The sequence below is a fragment of the Lepisma saccharinum genome, chromosome 5, assembly GCF_977018435.1.
Source record: "Lepisma saccharinum chromosome 5, izLepSacc3.1, whole genome shotgun sequence".
In the NCBI taxonomy this organism is placed as follows: Eukaryota; Metazoa; Arthropoda; class Insecta; order Zygentoma; family Lepismatidae; genus Lepisma; species Lepisma saccharinum.
This window is the reverse complement of record NC_139233.1, coordinates 44,800,770-44,824,377: the sequence shown is the minus strand read 5'-3', so window position 1 is coordinate 44,824,377 and position 23,608 is coordinate 44,800,770. Positions and strand designations below refer to the sequence as shown.

Sequence of the window (23,608 nt, the reverse complement as noted above, 5' to 3'; positions counted from 1 at the left end):
TGTGAATACATGACGCGCGTCAGCATTTTATCGCTATTTCACTACTGTAATAATTTTGTATAAATGCGCACAACGTGTACAGTAAATTGTATCGGACATTTTTCTAGGTGGGAATGGTTGGTCTTTTTGTGCAGGTCTTGAGTAATATAAGATCTGCCTTTTGTTATCAGAACCAATGCAGAAATTTGACAACTCGATGCGAATGTCTCAACGATGTTCTTGCTGCTCTTTATCGCAATAATTGACGGTTGACTATTAAGGCCTCTTTTATGCCAATAATGAGTCAGTATTACCATCAATAACTTTTTGTGGATGTGAAATAATTTTATCCATATTTAATGGAAACATAATCCACAGATAAAGGAAATATGGTCTCCACTTAACGAAACATATGCCCTGTGAAAATTTTGGGACTAAAAATTGACACAAGGAAATAGAAAAGGCTAATACCAGTACTATTTTAAACCGATGAAAGCATTTCCAACATCAGGCGAGACTATGGAGAGACAAAGAATGCACACAGTTGGTGTAAAACAAGTTCATCCACTTTATGTTCAGACAGCCTAATCGTTACTGGACTTACAGCTTAAAGCATGATCCGAACTACTGCAGTGTGACTCAACCGTGAATTGGCTCCTTTAACACAAGGCGAAAGTAACTGTACCATTAGCATACCCGTCAGGACGTAATCCATATTGGAGAGTAATAAGAATCACCGCCAGGAAGTACAGGTATTAGAATAACCAATAGATGTGACGAGCGTGGAGGAGTGGTTAGGAGGGGTGGAGGGTAGGGAGTAGGGAGCAAACTCCGAAGTCCAAAGCCTGCATACTTGAGATACTGAATTTACAGCTTCTGCCGCTCAAGTATCCAGACCCTGGATTCTGAAGGTTGCGCAAGGGAGAGAAGTAATTCGATAATCCTTATCTTAAAGTATGAGAAGAGGAAAAGTGGCAACGTTATAAGAATCTGCCAATAGCAGACGTCAATATATCTTGGAGCCCCTTCCCAAAAAAGATATTTCCCCACTGTGTGTTGAGAAACCTTTACTTTTTTCTTCCACTTTTCTTCCCAGAAGAGACATCTGCGGAAGAAGGTAGTCAGCGCCATCTATTTTTCTCCCCGCAAACCTTTCCTGTCAAGACGGAACGATTCAAACAAAACAACCCACCCCGAATATAATATCTTGGCGTGGTAGCTTGAAGTTTTCTGGTTTCTGCGTGATGGCTGGATATTTTATTCTTACCGTCAAGTCCTCGAGGTGGAGTTCTGTGATATCGGAGAGAAATGCAGAGATGCAGGGACGTTCCTAAGTTAGATGTTTGAAGGGGATGAAATTTGATTCCTTAATATTCTCTACTTCGCTAGTCTTTACTAGAGTCGGAGGGAGTAACTCGTCACATGTGACAGTTTCGTCTTTATTATAACTACGCCATAGTAACATCCGAAAGTTATTAATAATAGAACAAAAACAGTTACTCGGTGGAAAACATTGGCTCCTTAATATAAAAGTTCCTTGAAAAGTAACACAGTTTGTTGAAGAAGCTTATTTACAGTTTGCTTACTTTGTATGAAAAGAAACTTATTTACAACTTTGTTGGAAAGAGTAACTTGTCTAATTGATTGATTGATTGATTTAGTGTATTTTACTTTGCGTTTTGTGCCTCTTGGCTAATTTGCAAAGATGGGGATGAGTGATGAAATGATGAAATGGATGAATGGATATTCACAAACAACCAAGACCGAGCGGGATTCGAACGCGGGATCCTTGGCGTCGTAGCGAGATGTGCTAACCACTAGGCCACAGGGTCCAAAAAGATAAGATTATTTACGTTAAATGCACACAAGAGAAAAAAATGTGTGTTAAATGCATAAAAAGGGAAAGAGATTATCAGTCAAATATACAAAAAAGAAGGAATTATGAAATAAATGCATAAAAAGGGAAAGAGATTATGAGTCAAATATACAAAAAAGAAGGAATTATGAAATAAATGCGCAAAATAGGAAGAAAACATTGAAAAATACTCAAATATACACTGAAATAAGGAAAAATCGTCACTAATATTCACTTATGGAAAACTTTCACTAAAATTCCCCAAGGGGGCAATTATAAAAAATAGGCCACGAAAAGGATATAAAATTAACGGTAATATGCAGAAAGGGATAGCAAAATGTCTCTAAAATCTACATAAATTAAAGGAAAGCATCAAGACAAAATGAACATACAATGCGAGAAAGTAAACAGAAGTCACATAAAATGGGAAGAAATGAACGTTAAAAATCACGGAAAAAGAGAAGAAATATTTCCACCAATTCATGTAAAGACTGGAAGAAAAAAGTATACATATATATTGAAGGAAAAGTGAGAAAATTGAACAAAAGTGACAAACAATAAGCCAAGAGTCGGCACAATTTGCAAATCTTCCCAATTAAATTTCCTCCTTAATATACCTGGCATAAAATTACCCATCTTTCCATCTTCTTTAAGCGTTATTACCTTGTCCGACATTACACCGGATACGGCACCCATTTAATTGGAAATTAAGGTACTTTCACCGTGGTGCTTGAGCTACTTTGAATTTTTGCTGAGTTTCCCGCGGGAGACGCCAGACATTGGCTGCCCGACTGCGGGAGGGGGAATCGTAAAGGTGCAAAGACGTTTCCCTTTACGATGGAATTACACGCAGATAAATTCTCCGGGTATGATGCGAATCACGCAGTGATCATTTAGGACGGCGAAATAGACGGCGTCGGAAACGGAACGAGAGAGCAGTTAATGAGCAGATGATGTTCGCTCGGGGGTGGCATCCAATTTTGGAGTCTCGTGTTCGAGACTTGATCGTACGGCGATTAAAGTATATTGTATTTTCCTCACTTGGAAATTTGCTGCATGGTATCTTGGTATACTGCGGTCTGAACTCTGAATTATAGACGCTGGGAGTCTTAGGTACGTAGTAAATAGAAAAAGGATCTTGAGAAAAAATTAAAGAGCCACTTAAGACAGAATATGAAAACAAACAATTGCACGAAAGTGGGTTAAAAAATTATAACCAAAGCATGAAAATATACAAAGAAGAAGGAAATTGCATTAAAATACACGAAAATTGTGGAAAATATAAACATAAAGATGAACGAATAGACGACAATCATTGCCAGTGGCATATACAACGTGTGCTAAAATAATGTTAAGAATTGAAAACTAAAAAACTCATTTAAAGCATGTGAAAGTCCAAAAAGTTCACGAAAAAAACTAAAAAGATGAATTACAAAAGTACAATAATAAGGTGAAAAGTTACTAAAACCACTAAAGAAGGGAAATGCATTCAAATACAAGGAAGTAGGCGGACAACATAAGCATGAACAGTCACGGACACTTCTGGGTTGTAACGATTCCATTGAGGGTCAGTGATATCGATCCAACCCAGAAGTGTCCATGGCTGTACGAACAGACTATAAACTCTCAGTGGTGCAATACAATTATCTAGCGCAATCTAGTTGAAATACATAAATTGCACGATTTGTTTCTTCTCTGCCCGATACTATCTAATTAGTTACACCGGAATTGAACAACGTACTAGTTTTGAAGTATTTTCCTTTAACGAAAATCAACTGCATCTCTCTAGTAAGTTATGACGCATCAACACCCTTTATAATATACGACATAAGGACAAACTGCACTCAGTTCTTTCTAGAAGGCCTACCACTGCCCCTACTACTAAATATTAAAGGAGATATTAACAGGAGTAGGAATGAACAAATAGGAATATGGAGAGAAGTAGACAAAAGAGGAATTCACATAGAAGAAACTAGAATGAAAAAGAAAAGGAGGGAGAAGAGCTAGAAACAAGAGACTAAGAACAAGAGAGTGAGTAGGAAAGAGAAAGAAAGACAAAGAGAATGAGAGGAATGGAACAAACTAAGACAAGTAAGGAAGAAGAAAGATAGTCTAAGAGGGTGAGATAGGAATGAAAGAGAGAGTGAGAATGAAAGAAAGAAGACTAAAAAATAAGAAACAGAGAATACGAGCGTTAGTAAGGAATGAGATAGAGACTAAGAGAGTGAGGAAAGGAAAAGGAATAAAGGAAGAGGATAGAGAAAATACGAGATTGAGTAATGAATGGGATAGTGACACTAAGTGATATAGGAAGAAGGAATTTGAGAGGCTGAGAAACGAAGACAAACGAGAGACCGAGAGGGTGAGAAAGGAAGAAAGAGACAATAAGTGCCTGAGAATGGAAGAACAAGGATATATTTAGGTGATGAGATAAGAAGTAAGAGAGAATAAAAGGGTGAGAAAGGAAAAAGAAAGAAAGACTAGTATGGTGAGAAAGGACAAAGGAAGAGAGGCTAAGTGTGTGAGAAAGGAACAAGAAAGAAATAATAAGTGACTGAAAAATGAAGAAGGAGCATAGTCTAAGGCAGGGGTTCCCAAACCTTTTCGTTCCACGACGCCCTTAGTGTTTCAAGATTTTTACGCGGCCCCCAAGTCAAGAAGTATGTCTATCTAACACTTGCAACGCTCTGTTAGTATGGTTAGATTGCTTGCCTTAAGTTGAAAAATAAACACATATTTTAAATTCAGAAACTTTTTATGTGTAAAAAAATACTAAATAAGCATGTATTTAATGTATTTGGAACAATGATAATTAATTGAATTTCAGTGAAAATATTGAAACATTTCGCGGCGCCCCTGCAAGTCAGCCACGGAGCCTCAGGGCGCCGCGGCGTGCACTTTAAGAACCACTGGCCTAAGGTAATGGGGAAGAATTAAGGAAGAGAGAAAGGAAAATAAAAGATACATAGAGTCTAAAGGAATGAGGGACGAAGGATATACACACAAATATAATGAGAAAAGAGAAGTGTAATGAGACGAAGAGAGTGAAAAGGAAAGCGCAATGAAAAATTGAGAAGGAAGGAAAGGAAGAACTGAGGGGGCGAAAATGGAGGAAATAAGAGAGAAGGAGAGTGAGAAATGGCGGAAAATATAGAGACTGAGGGGATATGAAAGAGAGAGTAAGCGACTAGGAAGGGGGAAGATAAAGCCTAATGGAGTGCGAAGAAAGAAGTAAGAGAGACAAGTAGAGTGAGAGAAGAGAAATACAAGGAAGGGCAAAAAAGGAAGAGAGACTAAGAGAGTGAGAAAGAAAATTGAAGGGGGACTAGGAAAATAAGAGAGGAAGAAGGAGAAGCAAAGTCTATTAAAGAAGGAGGAAGGAAAATGATATTAGAAAGTGAGAAAGGAAGAAGAAAAAGAGGCTAAAAGAGTTTCAAATGAACAAGCAAATGAAACTGATTGAGTGAGAAAGGAAGATGAAGGATAAATTGAGAGGTTGAGGTAGGATGAAGAGAACAGACTAATAGGATAAGATAGGAAGACTAAGAGAGACTAAGAGAGTGAACAAGGAAGAAGAAGAGAATAAGTGAATTGGATAGTAGGAAGAAAGATAGTCTGAAGGAGTGCTTAAAGAGAAGGACAAAAGAAAAGAATGTTTGAGAGAGGAGGAAGTAAGTGAGGGAAAGATTATGAGAAAGAGAAAGGAACACGATAGGGATAGAAAAACATATCGAAGAAGGAAGTACAGTGTGATATTTATATTGTAAAAAGGCTGATGTGAGATAGACTAAGAGGGTGAGAAAGGAAGAAGAAAGAGAGAGTAAGAGAATGAGAAAGGAAGAATGAACAGAGTCAGAGAATGAGAGGGAAAGTTAGAGAAGTGACGAAGAGAGCCAGCAAATGAAGAATAAAGAGAACATTACAGACTGAGAAAGAAATAAGACAAAAAGCATTAAAGGGTGAGAAAGTAAGTAGATAGTGATACAAAGAGAGTGAGAAAAGAAGAGGAGAGAAAGTAAAACGGTTAGAAGGCAAGAACAAAGGGAAACTAAAAGATTGAGGAACAAAGAGACTAACAGGGCGAGAAGGAAGGAAGAAAGAGGGGCCAAAAAGTGAGAAAAGAAGAATAAACAGAGACTAAAACAGTGGTAAAAGAAAAAACAAACAGAGACTAGGAGAATGAGAAAGGAAGCAGAGAGAGAGAGAGAGAGACTAACATGGTGAGAAAAGAAGAAAAAACTGTGTACCAAGTGAGTGAGACAGGAAGAAGAATTAAGGTCTAAGACAATTGAGAAGTGATAGAGACTAAGAGAGTGGGAAAGGAAGAAGAAAGGGTCTAAAAGGATCAGAAAGAATGAAGAAAGATAGACTAAGAAAGGTTAAGGGAAAGGCAAAATTAGAGAAAAGCTTCCACATAAAAGCAAAACTGTATGCAAGAGAATGAAGTTACAAAGGAAAATATAATAACAATGAATGGAAAAGTAAATAAACATATTACTATAACATATACAAAGTTAATCACAATTCTTCAGTTAATATTCAATTATTTAAGGATGAATGACACGACCTGACCCCAGTGACCTTTCGTTCGGACATCAATTGGGGGGGGGGTTCTACGCCCAACATCCTTTAGAATACGCATTACATAGTATGCCACGCGATTACATTATATAGGATGGTTACTGATTAGGAAGTTTCTCAAAGTTCCATAGGAGATAGACGAAGTATCGCAGAATAGTGGAAATGATTGTCAAGGTATATTTGAAGTTCCCCGAAACAAATTAGCACTCTTTGCAGTTTCAAAAAATCATCGTTTCTGTCGGCGAAAAGAAGATGTAAAAGGTATATTACGCAAACATTTCCGATTCCCATCGACAAAGCATTCGCACAGACTACTCCCGTATTTACCGTTACTGGATATTCACACAAGGCTCGAAGCGGTGTAGTGCTTGAAGCCAACGTGAGCTGTTGATGGCATTTGGGAAAAATATTGTAATGTCAAGATCTGTAAACATGCCTACCGAACCTAACCACGAAAGCATTTACTAACGTTATTTGAATGCTTAGAGTACTAAACCTGACCGCCTAACCTACCTACGAAAGCATTTATGACGGGGACACACACGATATGTGGGTTTTATCATTATCCACACACCACTGCAATGCTATTAGGTCATTAAGAAGCGTTTGATGCAGCCTGTATCTATTCCCCATATCTCCGAAAGCTTCAAACATTGTGGCAATTGGAAACTACACAATAAGTTCAGAAAACCCCATTGCACTCCACACATGTGACTTAGATGACAGAAGCAGTCCATAACTAAGACGAATGATTGTGGCAAGTAAAGAATCATATGGAAGTATGTGGAAGAGAAAAGCGAATCTAAAGCAAACACACAGTAAGTAATCTCTAAAACTTCCAAAGTATATGTTAACAATATAAATCGAAACATGTAAAGAAAATACATTTGCGTACCATGATGAAATCACAGTTAAACAAAAGGAACTTGGGCTTTTTCGGTTCTCTTAATACGTTGTGAGAAATGATTTTCTTACCGGTACATTTATTCTAGAAAACTCATCGCCTTGTGGACTAAATTGCTAAATTATACTCCTTTCCTCAACAAATACAGGTTTCCGTATTCAAAAAGCTTGGGAAAACGACTTCCAAACACTAATGCTTACGAACAATGGACAAATGCCCACAAATCATGGGGTACGGTTGCATACCGCACCCTCTTTCATGATTTTTCAAGTAATCAATACGAATTAAAAAGATGAACAAGCCTAACAAGAAAATGCTATGGTGGACTATGTTTTGTAAAGTAATCCAGCTCTCACACGCGTGAAAAACATACATAAATATTCCAAAAGTCATAATCTGTGTAATACATATATATTAAGTAGGAGTACACTTCTCACACCTACCTTAGCATACGCCCATACGCCATGTTTGCTGTTACTCATTCTTCTGCAACACTTTACACTGCTAAACTGTTCGTATATTGGATAGTTTCAACCTTGTTTTCAACACCCATTAAACACTTTAATTCTATAACACCACCGAGGAGAACATTACCTGCCATTCACTATATACAGGGTGACTGGTAATTAGATGTATTCCCTGAAAGGGGTTAAAGTAGAGACAATTTGCAACAAATTTGACCATATGATACCCCGTCCGAAAATTAGTAGTTTTCGAGATAATTGAATTTCAATTGTTTTTTTTTTTAAAAAAATGACAATTTTCCACACAAAAAGATGAATTGAGAAAAAACTGCTCATTGTATGGAATTTATTTCAGCGTTTTTTGATAGCTAATAAATAAGTGGTTCGTTGAAAAAAAGTTTTTTCCAAATAACAATCACATGTAAGTAACGGGTGGGTCTAAACTTACAAGTGATGATAAAAAAATGCACTCTTAGTTTAATTGGCAACGTATTAATAACAAAAATGGTATGACACGAAGCGTACAAATTACTTAAATTACTTCCTTGTGACATCTGCTATCCAACAAGGTACAAATGTTGCTAACATTCACATTTGTGTACAAGAAATAATACTTCATTCATCTTCATGTGAATGGAATCAATGAAGAATACAATTAAAGAACATTACACGTCTTGCTCAAAGTGGGCACCTCCGTTACGAATGCAGGCACGCAGGGTTTTACAGACATTTGTTCTCTTAACTCGTGATGTGATGGTGTCCTTGATGTGTTGACCAGCTGTTAAGATCCTCTCCCTGAGCTCTTCTTGCAATTTACCGGTATCTTGTAAACTAAGTCTTTCATGTGGCTCCAAATATAAAAGTCGCAAGGCGTCAAATCGGGGGATAGAGCCGGCCAGAGAATCGGGCCGCCTCAGCCAATCCATTTCTTTGGGTAATTTTCATCCAGCCACTGTCGCACGCCCAGGCAGAAGTATGGATGGGCGTCATCAACAATCATTTGATCGAGCCATTTTTCCTGCCCCAAATCTTAAATGGCATCACTTATGAACATTTCTTGAGGAACGGGATGGCAATGTTGCCTCTAGCTACAAGACGTGACATGATTTATCAGCATGATGACTGCCCAGCTCGATCCCCCGATCGATTTGACGCCTTGCGACTTTTACATTTGGAGCCACATGACAAGACACAGGTAAACTCTCAAGAAGAGCTCAGGGAGAGGATCTTAACAGCAGGTCAACACATCAAGGACACCATCACATCAAGAATTAGGAGACCAAATGTCCGTAAAAACCTGCGTACCTGCATTCGTAACGGAGGTGCCCACTTTGAGCAAGACGTGTAATGTTCTTTAATTGTATTGTTCATTGATTCCATTCACATGAAGATGAATGAAGTATTATTTCTTGTACACAAATGTGAATGTTAGCAACATTTGTACCTTGTTGGATAGCAGGTGTCACAAGGAAGTAATTAAAGTAATATGTACGCTTCGTGTCATACCATTTTTGTTATTAATACGTTGCCAAGTAAACTAAGAGTGCATTTTTTTATCATCACTTGTAAGTTTAGACCCACCCGTTACTTACATGTGATTGTTATTTGGAAAAAACTTTTTTTTTCAACGAACCACTTATTTATTAGCTATCAGAAAACGTTGAAATAAATTCCATACAATGAGCAGTTTTTTTCTCAATTCATCTTTTTGTGTGGAAAATTGTCATTTTTTAAAAAAACAATTGAAATTCGATTATCTCGAAAACTACTAATTTTCGGACGGGGTATCATATGGTCAAATTTGTTGCAAATTGTCTCTACTTTAACCCCTTTCAGGGAATACATCTAATTACCAGTCACCCTGTATATAGTTTTCTTCACAAGGAACTTTCCAGTAAATAAAATTAATTCCCTGATAATTTTAAGTATCTTTACTACCTTTTATAGTACGATAAAGAATTACCATACCATTTTTTCTGCAAAGCTGTACAGGAACAAATATCACGAAACTTAACACGCACTGCATAAATCAATGTTTACTTTTAAGACTATGATAATGCCAGTGATTTTCATACCTTGAAATTCCATCTGGAGAAAATCTAGGTTTCACTGCAAGTCCAAACGATTGTAACCTAATCAAATACATAAATAAGCCTTGATTTATTCTAACCAAGATCGTGAACGCAACACACATTTCATTCAACATCCTAAACTATGAATATGATATGATAAAATTGATTTCACGCCGTAATTTGTTAGAAACTTGAAGTCAAAGATGTAGAAGGGGGAGTTTAGTCTAAGGTGAACGACTATTTGCAAAAATATTGCCATGTCTAAGTTGGTAAGCTGGCCACGGTGGAGAAGGTTGTAGGTTCGATATTTGTCAATAGTGCTAAATCTTTTTTCTCCCATTCCATTGGTGAAGATACGGTTAAGATATTTAAAGAAGAAAATTTAAAATCAACAATTCTACTTGATTTAACAATTGCAAAATTTCGATACAATTTGTTGACAAGCCTTTCATCAGTTCCCATATACATATTCCGAATACATAAGGGGTGTAAAGTGTGACGTTTTTAGAAGACACCCAAATGCCAATCTCCCTCCCACGTAGTACACCCTGGACTGCATTTTGAAGACTAGCGAGGCCCTGGCGTCTAGACTCACAGCCAATATAATCCACCGTGGGGCTTGTGTCGGGTGCTGTCCTTATGTGTTGGTGATTGTCCTTTCATCCATTTCATCTTTTCACCCTTCATCCTCATCTTGGCGATTAGCAAAAAGTGGCAGAAAAGTGAAGTAAAGTACAAGAAACTCGGTGGCAATGCTGTCAGCATGTTACAATTTCAAGCAAAAGGTTCCAATTGATTGATTGATTGCTTTGAAATATTTTATTTCGCTTTTCTGTCAGTTTTGGCTAATTGCGGAGATGAGTATGAGTGATGATATGATGCAATTGATGAAGGGACACTCACAAGGAAAACCCATGCCCAGACACGGACTTGATGCTTTGGCGTTCAAAAGATTCCATGTTCGAGTCCTGGTCAAAATATAGATGTATCATCCAATGCGTCAGTTTATGACCCATCCTTATCAATACTATTAAATCGACAGGATTGAAAAGCACCTTATATAAGCGAAATAGAAATATAAAGATAAATTAAGGAAATATGGATTAGTAAAAAAGTTTAGCAAAGTTTATTTAATACCAGGACACTCGGTGACACATCGTGATGGGGTGGTTTGGACGTTGGAGGTCCAATAGCAGTGTGCTGAACCAGAAGTATGTCGGAGGAAACGTATTCTCTGGCGTCATGAAGCTTCTCAGACCAGTGTCAGCTGCGTCTCCCAAATGAACCTGTTTGGATGAACGAGGCGTCACTGTCACGATTCGTGTCTGAACCGGGTGATGGCCCATTGCAGGTCTTGAAACTGCCTCAACATGGCGTATGCATTCGGACAGGGTTACCAACTAACATTGGTAGAAGCAATATGCGACACCCTAAACCAATACTTACCACTGGAATAATGTCATAATAGGTTGAATTTGTATACACAGTTCAATTTCAATACCAAACCTGCTACCTTGCCATATTTTGCAAAGATGTGAAATTGAAGATTTGACGTAAATCCATGTTCTTCTGCAAACGAGTTTCTACTTATGAATAATATTTAGTTCCACTGCTGCTGCATAAAATAAACCAGATCATAACGTTCTACAAATACCATTCCTGATTTGACAAAATATTCATATTCTTCACAACTGTAGTTTCTAATAATTTTTAAGTGAACAGAATACATTGTGTAGTGGTTTGAACTATATTTTTCTAACGCTAACTTTTCGAGAGAGGACGAGTTGGTTAGCGCATTGGATGTGTAGTAATAATCACAGGTTCGTTCCCCATCATTAACAAAAATAAATTTGTTTAACTCTCAATACGTAGTGTTAGAATTGGTGTAGTCAAGTACACTAGACCATGGATAATATTCAATTAACTTTGCATGCTAACTGTAGATTTGTATTCAGATGCCACAATGTAATAGACGAAGCTCGAGTCTTAATTCTTGAACGTTTTTCTTAGTTCAAGTTCATTACTTAAGAAAAACTTACGTTTGTATATACGTTTGACACAAGTGAATTCAGGCAAAGTACTTAAATGTATCTCCCCGAAATCTAGCAATAATGCAATTATTAAGTACCAAGTACCGGTTTTTCAATGTGTTTTAAATATTGTGGTTAGCCAACTATCTGTTTTAGTTTACCGTCAGTCTTAACCAGCACCAGGTTGATAAATGTGAAAATAATCAATGGTTAGCTAACCGTAGGTTGATGGGTAAAAGTTGTAAGTTGGCAATGCTGGCCTGAGGACTGCAATTAATGTGCCATCTAGATGCCTCAATTCAAATCAAATTTCCAAAGATAGAGCTAGAATAAGGCATATGCTGTTGTTGAAATTCATAGTTTACATTGTAAATACGAAAAACCCACGCCATAATACTATGTACAATTACAAAGGATTATTATGTATTTGTTTTTCTTTCCTGAAACACATTGATCTCTTAAAATGAAAATGGTATTATGTAGTATAATTAATCATACTTAATAATATAAATACTGGCCGTGTAATTACGATCGATATGCACATGTCTCTCGACTACAAGCTCTGTACTCTAATTGCACATGTTTCTCACTAGCTCGGAGAACGTGACACGTTTTCATCGACCATTCATTCTTTGCAGGGTCTCCTCGATGGCGTAGTGGTAACGTCGTAGCATTAAAATCAGGGGTCCCCGGGTTCGGTAGCCACTTTAAACTGTAGGTATGGTCCCAATCAGCCTATCTGTGCACAAAGTTGACTTTAAATTCATTCTTTGTAGACAACGTCTACACTGTACTTTTACTTGATGTTGTAGGTACAAAGTAACAATTTTTAATACACGTTAATTGTTTCCGCTATTGCCTAGAGCCACCACACCAATTTTCCATTTAGAACTGTTGCTTCGCGTTGAGATGTATAAAGTGCGAGTCCTCAAATCAGATACGGAGAACCACGTATCTTTGCTTTATTTGTTAACATACACATCAGTTGAAATCTGCCAAGCAAAAGAAGTTTACTTATCCTCCAGTCTAACTTTTTATTGAATTATTTCTCGTTCAATCTGACTGAGAAATTGCCCGGTGGAAATCGATCTGTCTAGGAGACTGCCATATTCGTTCGTACATAGCTGCAGTTACCCTTCTGATCATTGGGTAAAGAACGGATTAAGTTAACTGTCCCTCAATCTCTCGCTAAGAAGTTAACACCACAAGAGAAACTTAAACTTGAACTAACTTCTGGTCATTGGCCAACCCTGACTTTAACAGCATATTAAAATTTGCCTTTATAATAACAATAGACACACTTCAAACAAAAAAAGTATATTTCCTTTTATATAATGTCAAAAGTAAGTCATATTTTATCAGTTGATTTGGGATCCCAATCATTTTGCGCCTCTACCGGGTATTGAACCCGGAACCCTTTGATTTCAAGGCGAAAACATTACCACTGCGCCATCGGAGAGGCCCAAATCTGATATGTAAATAAGATTCAAATGTATGCTTTGAAATGTAATGATGTGCAACATATTTTATCATTTATAATGTCATATACGCCTATGATATTTTCACTCTTGACTCATCTATTTTTTAACCTATGGATAGGATTGTGTGGAAGATGTCAGCAAAAACACCACAATTATCGATTAAAGATTTCTTTTCTCGTAAAATTCAATATCTTTACATAGGAAGAATGATAATATATACTTTTTGGCCATTGAGGTCCCACTAACGTGATAAAATCAACTCATCATATCTCTTCTTTGATCCATTACAACATAACAACAATAATAACAAACTCCATTGCCATGTCATCTTGTTAACTCTAACCAGTAAGATTATATACTTCTTTTTTTATCTGGTGTTAATAATTTTTACAAAATTTCTTTCATCACCAATACAATGTAGAGTTTATGTTCACATACACTCACACACATCATGCATATTTTTGTGGTTTTGGGATTTCAGCTCTGATAGAAGTCGCTTCCACTATACCGTCTAAGTGAGTTCCTCGAGAGCCAGTATGACGACATTGGGGACACAGTACCGTATGGATCGATGCCATATTCTGGAGCAGGGGCCGGGGGGACGGGAGAGGAACTAGGAATCGAACTCGTGACCGGTGACGTGGAAGACGTGGATGCAGACACTGTAGGAACAGCAGCGGGTTTGTTTTTGAGTATTGATTTTGGGTTATCCTCTGATGATAATGTTGAGGTGGACGATAGGGCACCACTGTACATTGCTCCACCCGAACCGATCAGAGGATCACCAAATCGAGGGTTCCCAATGCTGCGTGTCGTTGGTTCGTGCCTGAATGACTCGCACGTCTCCTTCATCTTGCACAGCTGCTCCTGGAGGTTGCGGTACTCCTCCAGGAACCTCTCGAGTTGGGCAGCGTGATAGTCGTATGTCGTTGCCGCCGCCTTGGCCACTGAAGACGGGTTAGGAATTGACGATTTCCCGTAAGAATCCCTGAAATCACTCGTTCTACCTGACAAGGGCGTCGACGCATCACCTCCCATGGGGTCCAGGACAGGGGATGCTGGGAGACTGGGGTTTCGATACCTGCCACCACCACCAACAGCACCAGATATGGATCCTGAGAACGGAGCATCCATATAATGTTCCGAGGGAAGATTCAGCGAGCTTGTGGAGCGTTGACTAGAAGGGTTGCCCAAACCCAATGGATATGTTTCACCAGAAGACCGTCTGATGGAGCTGTTGCTGCCTTCACTACTGTAACGGCTCTCGGGTAAAAGAGGCGATTGGCTGTCCGAGCCGCTTCGGTACCTCGCACTCCCACGGCCGCGATCGTACTTCTTTCTCGGAAGCGTGCAGAAACTGTCCGTGAGGTAAGGGCTAGCTGACGTCCCAAGGTTATACGGCGATATTTCAAGAAGATCTGGATAGTTCTTTTCCGTTTTTGGCACTATGCTTTCACTAATGTACATCCCTTTGTTGCTCGGTTCACACCTCTGAGAGTACACTTTGAGGTCCTTGAGTTCAATGGCAGGCTCGAGCTTTTTGCTGGTACTACTACTGGTACTATAGTTTTGGGGGTTGTGCGTATCAAAATTTCCTTTTCGGATTCCACCTGATAGTACTCCCGTTGTCATCATATCGTCCTTGTAGTTCGAGTCTAGATAGCCGATAGGTCTGTGACTGTCTAGGTCGGACAGTACGCTATTTCGCATGTCACTACACTCACTTTCACTTGCATTCCTAATGCTCTCCGACTCTACAGTCAAGCAGGTGTCGCTACCTACAAGATCTTGATCTTTGACCTCCGAATGCACTGTCCACAGCTTGCTCTCGGCGCTTCCCCTGCTGGTCATTGGCGTTTCGACCTGATCCATGTCGACGCACGGCAACCCCCGGTATTCGCTGTGCTTCGGGTGCTTAAGAGGCGTCTGTCCGCTCACCACCGCCACTTCGGTTCTCAAGTTACTGGATGAGGCAACAGCATTACCTCGACACCCGCCCCTTGCGGCACCCGTATGGTTCGCGGGAGGTCCCTTGTGGTTCATTTCGATCTTCTCGTAACTGTCCTCCCTTCTTCTTCCCCTCTCTTGTCTTCTTTTTACACTACATACACACATAAACACTAGACAGACTGTCAAAACAAATAGGGCTGCTACAATAATTCCAGCAACAAGGATCCGTCCAGTGAGACCGCCTTCAACAAGCCTTTTTGATATGGTTAAGGTAACGTTCGTTTCGACCTTCCCGGCCTTGTTCTCTGCTGAGCAAATATATTCACCAGCGTCCAGCAGGTCCACCGTGGTAATAGTAAGATTACTCATCTTCCTGTGTCTTCCGGACTCGTGCACAATGTACACCTGCTTCCCATATGATATGCCTGTTAAATTGGCTATTACACGGTTCTTCCACAGCCACTTGATACGAGGTTCCGGTACACCTTCCACAAAACAACTGAGAGTAACATTATTTCCCTCGACTCCATGAGCTTGGCTTCTCTTCGAGATGATATCAGGTACACAGGCGAATTCATCAAGGTCAAGATTATCCCAGGACTTTCCTTCGAGACGAAAAGGGTATCTGCAGACTGGCGGTATCCCTACCGGAACATTCTCTCGCAGCATCCACTCTCTGAGAGAGCTGAGCCCACAGGAGCAATTCCAAGGGTTATTGTAAAGGGTGAGCTCGTTGGGCTTCTCCATGATGGTGATCGCTGACGGATACATGTTCACCAGCTTGTTCCCGTCGAGCTTGAGCCACTGCAGTTTAACTAGGCCGGCAAATGCACGTGGTTCAATGGTTCCCACCTGACAGTCGCTTAGTTCCAGACGCTCAAGATTGGGTACCAGCATAAACGCGTTGTTCACAACCCTCTGGATAGGATTTCCGCTCAACTTCAACTGCTCAAGTCTCGGGACCTCTTTGAATATATGTGAGGGGATATAGTTCAAGTAATTGTAACTGAGATCAAGATCAACAAGATTGATTATCATCCTGAACGCATCGCTATCTATCTGCGACAGTCTGCACCTTGCGAGAAACACTTTTTGGAGATTCAGCAACCCAGCCTTGTGGAACGCCTCCTTACCAACCTTTCTTATATTATTGCCCGTTAGATTCAGAACCTGAGTGCCTGCGTCTAGCACCAACGGTATCGACGTAAGATTTTCACAGCTCACAGATTCTTTACCGCTCTTCCATTTGCACTCACACTCGTTGGGACACTTTGCAAGGCACGGCGAAGTACCAATGAACACTACGATTGACAGGGTGGTCAGAAACACCCAACGCTTGCTAAGAGGACCGCTGTGGCTCGAGAATTCCCCATCACGCTGTTGTCGTTGTGATAGAAGAACAGGACTTGCCATTGCTGTCCCAGACCGTAGACTAGAGGTCCCCTTTTCTCCTGCGGGAGTCACGGGACCATTTCAGAAGCAGCAACCCTCGCTTTCTTCTTCCTCGGTGTCCATGGCGACAGGACGCCCCAATCCCATTTGCCGAGGCCAGGGTTCGAGGATTCTGAGCTGCTCCGATGCTGAATGGTTTCTCCAATGACAACCAGATGTCCCAGCGTCGACGACGACGTCGACAGCGTCTTCGAGGCGTCGTGGTGCTGAGGATGAGAAGCCTTGCCTGAAAATACACAAAATAAATCATTGTTAATTTGAGCGTGAAAATTATGTGCGTGAAACTATACAAAATATACTCTTGTTAAATTGAGGATGAAAAGTTCCGCATGAAAACACAAAAAATGAATCCTTATCAAATTGAGGATGATAAAAATTGCATAGAAATACACAAGATAAATCCTTATTAAATTGAGGATTAAAAGTGCTTCTCCGTGAAAATAAACAAAATAAATCCTTGATAAATTGAGAATGAAAAGTTCCTTGTGCATGGAAATTCACAAAGTAAATACTTGTCAAATTAAGGATGAAAGGTTCTGAATGAAAATACGCAAAGTAAATCCTTGTCAAATTGAGGATGAAAGGTTCTGAATGAAAATACACAAAGTAAATCCTTGTCAAATTGAGGATGAAAGGTTCTGAAAGAAAATTCACAAAGTAAATACTTGTCAAATTGAGGATGAAAGGTTCTGAATGAAAATACACAAAGTAAATCCTTGTCAAATTGAGGATGAAAAGTTCTGAATGAAAATACACAAAGTAAATCCTTGTCAAATTGAGGATGAAAGGTTCTGAAAGAAAATTCACAAAGTAAATACTTGTCAAATTGAGGATGAAAGGTTCTGAATGAAAATACACAAAGTAAATCCTTGTCAAATTGAGGATGAAAAGTTCTGCATGAAAATACACAAAAAATCCTTCTTAAATTGACGATGAGAAACTTGGTTTAAAAATAAATCGTTTCAAAATTCCAAGTTGCGTTGGTTCGAGTTGACTACATCGCCTTCTACTGGCATGTATTACAAACAAAAACGCAAGCATCCGTTAGTTTGGATAAATCTTTACGAAACTTTATGAATCTAAAAGGTTAAGCGGCAACTAGAGCAACTGGAGACATTAGAGCACTTGATGTATGACAGAAAACAGAAATCTGTTTAGTATTTGTAGACAATAAATCTAAACTGAAAATATACACCTTGACTTTTGACCATTGTAAATACAAAACAGAACCCAACTAATTAACATTGTTGGAATTCACAATTTTAGGCAATATATTTAAGGCTAAAATTTGAATATATATATATTGAAATCTGTTCATTGTAGATATGAAAGAGAATGCAACAAGTAATTTGCATTATTTGAAGCCACAATTATAGACAAATAGAGCAAACGGTGAATGAATGTTTTTGCATTGTGTACAGCAAATGATTAATATTGCAGGAATTCTTAATTGCCAAGACTAAAACAGCAAGAGAATTGCACCATGAAATTAATCCATTGTTTATATCACACAAAATAAAACAAGTGATTACTGTTTTATTATACCTAATTTATACAGGGTGAGCATAAAGTTTTTCCCGGATTATGATGTTTTAACGTTGCGCCTCAGTTACAGGAATTTCAACCATGGGTAGTGTTTCAACAAGATGGTTCACCGCCACACTGAGAGTTAACTGTTCGCCAGTTCTTGCATGACACCTTTCCAGACAGATGGATCGGTAGAGACGGTCCCATATCATGGCCACCGCGTTCGCCGGACATAACCCCTCTTGACTTTTTTTTTGGGAGGGTTACGTTAAGGACACAGTGTTTAGTTCACCAGTTCCTGCTATGCAAACTCTACAGACACGAATACGGGATACTATAGAGACGGTGACGGAAGAGATGTTGGCAAAGAAATGGAGAGAAATTGAGTATCGCCTAGACGTTCTAAGGGCAACAAAGGGAGCATATGTCGAAGTGTACTGAGGTGTACTGATATCAAAACATTATGAGTTAAGCTACCATTTCTGTATCTGTATCTAGCATAGTTCTTTAGCAATAAAAGTTTGTAATCAGGGAAAGACTTTATGCTCACCCTGTATAACTTGAATACAAGAATTGATCTGATGCAGACATCAAATAAAATTCAACAACTGATTAGTAATTATACGAAAAGAAATGCAATCAAATTGTTTCTTATTTTGAGATAATATTAGTCACTTTAAGTCACTTTAAATTTCTCTCAGGCAATGAGATTGACTATAAAATAGATGAAATAGTGTATCTCAAGATCAGTGGCGGCGATTGGGTGCCAGAACTGGGGAGGGGGTGGTGAAGGACAATTTTCTTTCTCTTGGTAGACGAGGCTTAACATTAATTGGACATAGTATAGGAGCAAAATGTGTGGGAGTAACTGCCGTCCTTGCCCCGTTAATCGGCGCCACTGCTCAATATTACAATCTAAAGCTCTACGTTAACACCTCAGCTACGGAGGTAGGATCAATAACGTTATTGGAACTCGTGCTTTAGATACACAAAATACAAAATTTAATATAGGCGTTTTGGACACAGTATATATAGTGAAATAATTGTTGATATTACATATTTAGGAAATAAATGAATTGTTGACTAATATTCACAGATATAATATATATACAGTAGTATGTTGAAAATATGATTGAACACTTCAGCTGGAATTATCCACACGTAGATATTTGCTTACTCCAAATACCTTAAAGGAAAGCAGAGTACATTCTTGCACCTCAGTATTCACTCTAAGATAATATTCTTTTATTTTAGATTAGCAAACACAGAAAACATTACTAAATTTCACTCTCCTTATGAATACACACCATTTATTGGTTTAACAAAACACTGATTAGAATAGAATGATGTAGGAAGCAAGCGGTGCCAACTAGAGAAATTAGTAACCAAAACGGGTTTTCCTACCAAATAAGTAATTTTGAAAGTTTTTGTGGCAGCTACCTTTCTATTGTTATATGTACTTCTGAATGCATAGTAATGTTTTCACTCATTTTTCTGTGTTATTATGTAGCTACATGACGTGCGTTTGCTTGTAGATGCACATACACAACACACATTTCTCTCTCAGTCACACACAAACAGACTAGGGGTATCGCCAGCGGGTGGGCTCTAGCCCACCTTGAAATAATTTTATTCCCCTCCCTCGTGCCCACCAAGATGTAGCAAAGGATTCCACAGAACCAGAGGGCCAAGGACAGATAGAAAATGAGCGAGAGAGAAAAATGAGACAAAAAGTGACATAAAGAGTAACAGAAGATAGAGAAATAAAGAGATAGGAGAAAGACAAACAGAATAAGAAAGCAAGAGAGTAAGAAACAGGACGAAAGAGAGAGAGAGAGAGAGAAATAGGGGCAAAGAGACAGGAAACATAGATAGAAAGAGATAGGTAGAGAAACAGTGAAAGAAACGTAGAGAGAGAGAGAAACAAGGAAATACAAAAAGAGGAAGTAAGGAAAAAAAGAGAGAAGGAAAAGTGCGAGATGTGCAGAGACCTTAAAATATTTTATCCACTTTCGACTTTACTCGCATGTAATTTTCTGTTCACGCCACTGGCAGGAAGTCACACATACACCCCCCCCACACACACACAAACAGAGAAAGAGAGAGAGAGAGAGAGAGAGAGAGAGAGAGAGAGTTGAGTGGGTACCACTAATGCTACATGTTAAAGCTGTACACTGGAAATCAGGTTTGTCAATTGCTGTTCCCGGATGCGGGAAAAAGTACTTTTAGTTCTTTAATGAATGTCGGGTCACTTTAGACCATTTATGAAGGAAGGATTTAAAGCTTTCGAAAAAAGGTAAACGCAGTAAAAGTTGACACAATTCCCTCGCTTTTAGAGCATATTTTCTCTCAGTCGTAAACCAACCAATTTTCGCTTAACGACATTGTATAAAAAAAGGAGGCTGTTTGTGAAAGCATCAATGTACACGGTTTCTGGACAACGTAAAGGGAACGGAACCAAAAAATCTGAACATTTTTAAAGCTGGCTTGCAAATATGAGAGCGCGCCATACATAAATACCCTCTTTCTTTCAAGTTTTCAAACTGGCATTATTTGAGAAATCCGATTCCATTTTGCATTGGGTCAGCGTGTTAAAGTTTTCTCCTCCACTGTGTAGCTTGTAGAGCCAACGGCAAATTTTCCATCAGAATGTTAATTCACTTTGACTTATGCAGCACGAGGTTCTAGACTGGAAAAATAATCTGCAATGTAGCAGACTACAATGTCTGCTTCAGCATCAGAATAATTCCTCCCTTTGGAAAAAATACATGATATAAAAAAATAGAATGAGAATATTATTTTGGTTTCTCTTTCTCTCTCCCCCTCTCTCTCGGCATTTACCCCCTCTCTTTCTATATGAGAGAAAGATAGATAGATAGAGAGAGAGAGAGAGAGAAAGACAGAGAGAGAGAGAGAGATAGAGATAGATAGATAGAGAGAGAGAGAGAGAAAAAGTTCTCTCTCTCTCTCTCTCTCTTGCTCGTCGACTCTATTATCAGAAGATATTATAAGTAGTGCTTACACACTAATAAGGATGACCTTGTGCCTTATTTAGTCCGTACGTCATCAAGAAGTATATCATAAACAAAATTTGGACTGAAAGACAAATAAAAATATCATTTTAATGCAATATTAGTTGATTTGATTGGTCTATTTAGAAAAGTAGAATCAGAAACTTGCAGCTTAGGTTAATGAAAAACTTATTAAATACAAATTCTCATATAAGTGATCCCTATTGGGCACATCTGTGTTACAAGCTACTAAGCGTTAGATGGGCCACGATGACCAGACATTTAGTTTCTGGACAGATATTACTGGAATAAATCGCTTCTGCTCTGCTTAAATCACGAGGTCCAATCGCCAAGTAAAAGGTTTGGACGATTATACCTTACAAGGTATGCAACTCAGTATAACGTTACGTAAATTGGTTTGCCTACACACAAGGATAAAATAGCGATGAATCCCGACCACTTGTGCTGTTCACTGTAGAAGCATCCTTATCAACGAAGCACACACGAGTACGATCGTTACATGTTGGATATCTATAACTGGCAGTGCTAGAATGATGAACCTTGGTGAACCGATTTGCTGATTCAAGGCGAAAACAACACCGCGTAACTCATCACTTTAAGCTGATCTGCTCGTCTGAAACAGAATTGATTATCACACAGTGCGGCCCATTTCAGTTTATATCCAGCCATTATATCAAACATAATGCCATGTTATGCTTACTAATGTCGTTATGTCTCACTAGCGCTGAAGCCTGCCTGTTACATCAGTGTTGTTATCAGAAAGAAGACGATGACGCAATTCGTTTCTGGTTAAAGAGTGGTGAATTTTTTTTTGCTGTGGGAGCTGAATTTGCAAGTGAGCGAGATGCGTTCCGCGGTCGCGCCAGTCGTACGCGTAAAACACAAAGTAACATAAATTTATGCCCATTTTGGGATTATACCAGGTTAACCACTCTTGACTCGCTAATGTAACGCGGTGCCGTTGTGGTTGGTATCCGTGGATCATTGCTATCTCTTCGGTCTTTATACTATGTACTATTTCCTACATGCTCGCTGCTACTTTACGGCTAGGAGAAATGTTGTCGCATTGTTACCTTATATTCTGATTTCATTTAAATACATTTACAATACCATACCCTGCCCCTTCCTAGCTGATTACCCGGCGTTGCCCAGGTATTTATTTATCTCAATATTCTACTAGACAGGAAAATAATGAATAGTGCAAAATTAACTTGGAGTTGAACGGCATTACGAGTGTCACTATTCATCTGCGACCCTGTAAACTATGGATTCCACACTAATATCGGTCGTTTTACATGTCACGCCCTTCCCCCCCTTCACCCCCAGGGGTACCAGGGGTATCTTGGAGTTGAACTGCATTGGGAGTGTCCCTATTCATCTAATGGACCCCGAAAACTATGGATTCCACACTAATATCAGTCGTTTTCGATTATTTGTACTTGTCACCTCCTTCCCACCACCTCCCCTAGGGCTGCCAGGAGGTGTCTTGGAGTTGAAGTGCATTGGGAGTGTCACTATTCATTTTAGCGACCCCGAAAACTATGGATTCCACACTAATATCGGTCATTTTACATGTCACCTCCTTCCCACCCTCAGCCTAGGGGTGCCAGGGGTATCTTGGAGCTGAACGTCATTGGGAGCGTCACTATTCATCTTAGCGACCACGTAAACTATGGATTTCATACAAATATTGGTCATTTTTGGAACACAAAGTCATATCAGCCTGTATGTTAGACCACCCGAGAAACACTATCGTTATGCGGGATTGCATTGAGTCACGGATGTCTGTTTGTGCGGAATTTCATATCGGTCGTTCGGGATTATTTTTAGGTGTCACCCCTTCCCACCCCACCGCTAAGGGTGCCTGGGGTGTCTTACCCCAAAAATATTCTCTACAGATTGCAACTGATACGTGTACCAAGTTTGGTTGAAATTGCTCCAGTCGTTCGAGAGTTATGCAGGAAGAAACATATATACACACCCACACACACAGACATCCATTTTTATATAATAAAAAATATATATATAGTCGGATTTTCGTGCTGGTCCCACATTCCCGCGAAAAAAATGTCACCGTAAAAATAGTTATGCCGCAACCCTCGTATCTAGGGGTAATGTGTACTATGTAATATAATACCCAGAACTTCTCTGACACCCTGTACAGATTTTCTGCTCCAGCACCGAACTTGGACCTTCGAAGATTTATCTAGGAGTCGAGGATGTCCGTTTCAACTTTTCAACGATGAAAAAAAATGGAAAAGTCTCAGGTAGACGCTTGTGA

General features: G+C 39.1%; 1 protein-coding gene across 1 annotated transcript in view; it reads right to left on the bottom strand.

Moving 5' to 3' along the window:
• Nucleotides 1–13,571: 13,571 nt before the first annotated feature.
• Nucleotides 13,572–23,608, bottom strand: part of LOC145988345 (uncharacterized) — a 688,454-nt gene continuing 678,417 nt past the window's right edge. Inside the window, exon 3 of the mRNA XM_083123212.1 lies at nucleotides 13,572–16,994. Within this exon, the coding sequence (XP_082979338.1) occupies nucleotides 13,844–16,729 (2,886 nt within the window). The 5' untranslated portion in view covers nucleotides 16,730–16,994 and the 3' untranslated portion in view covers nucleotides 13,572–13,843. The remainder of the gene's footprint in view (nucleotides 16,995–23,608) is intronic.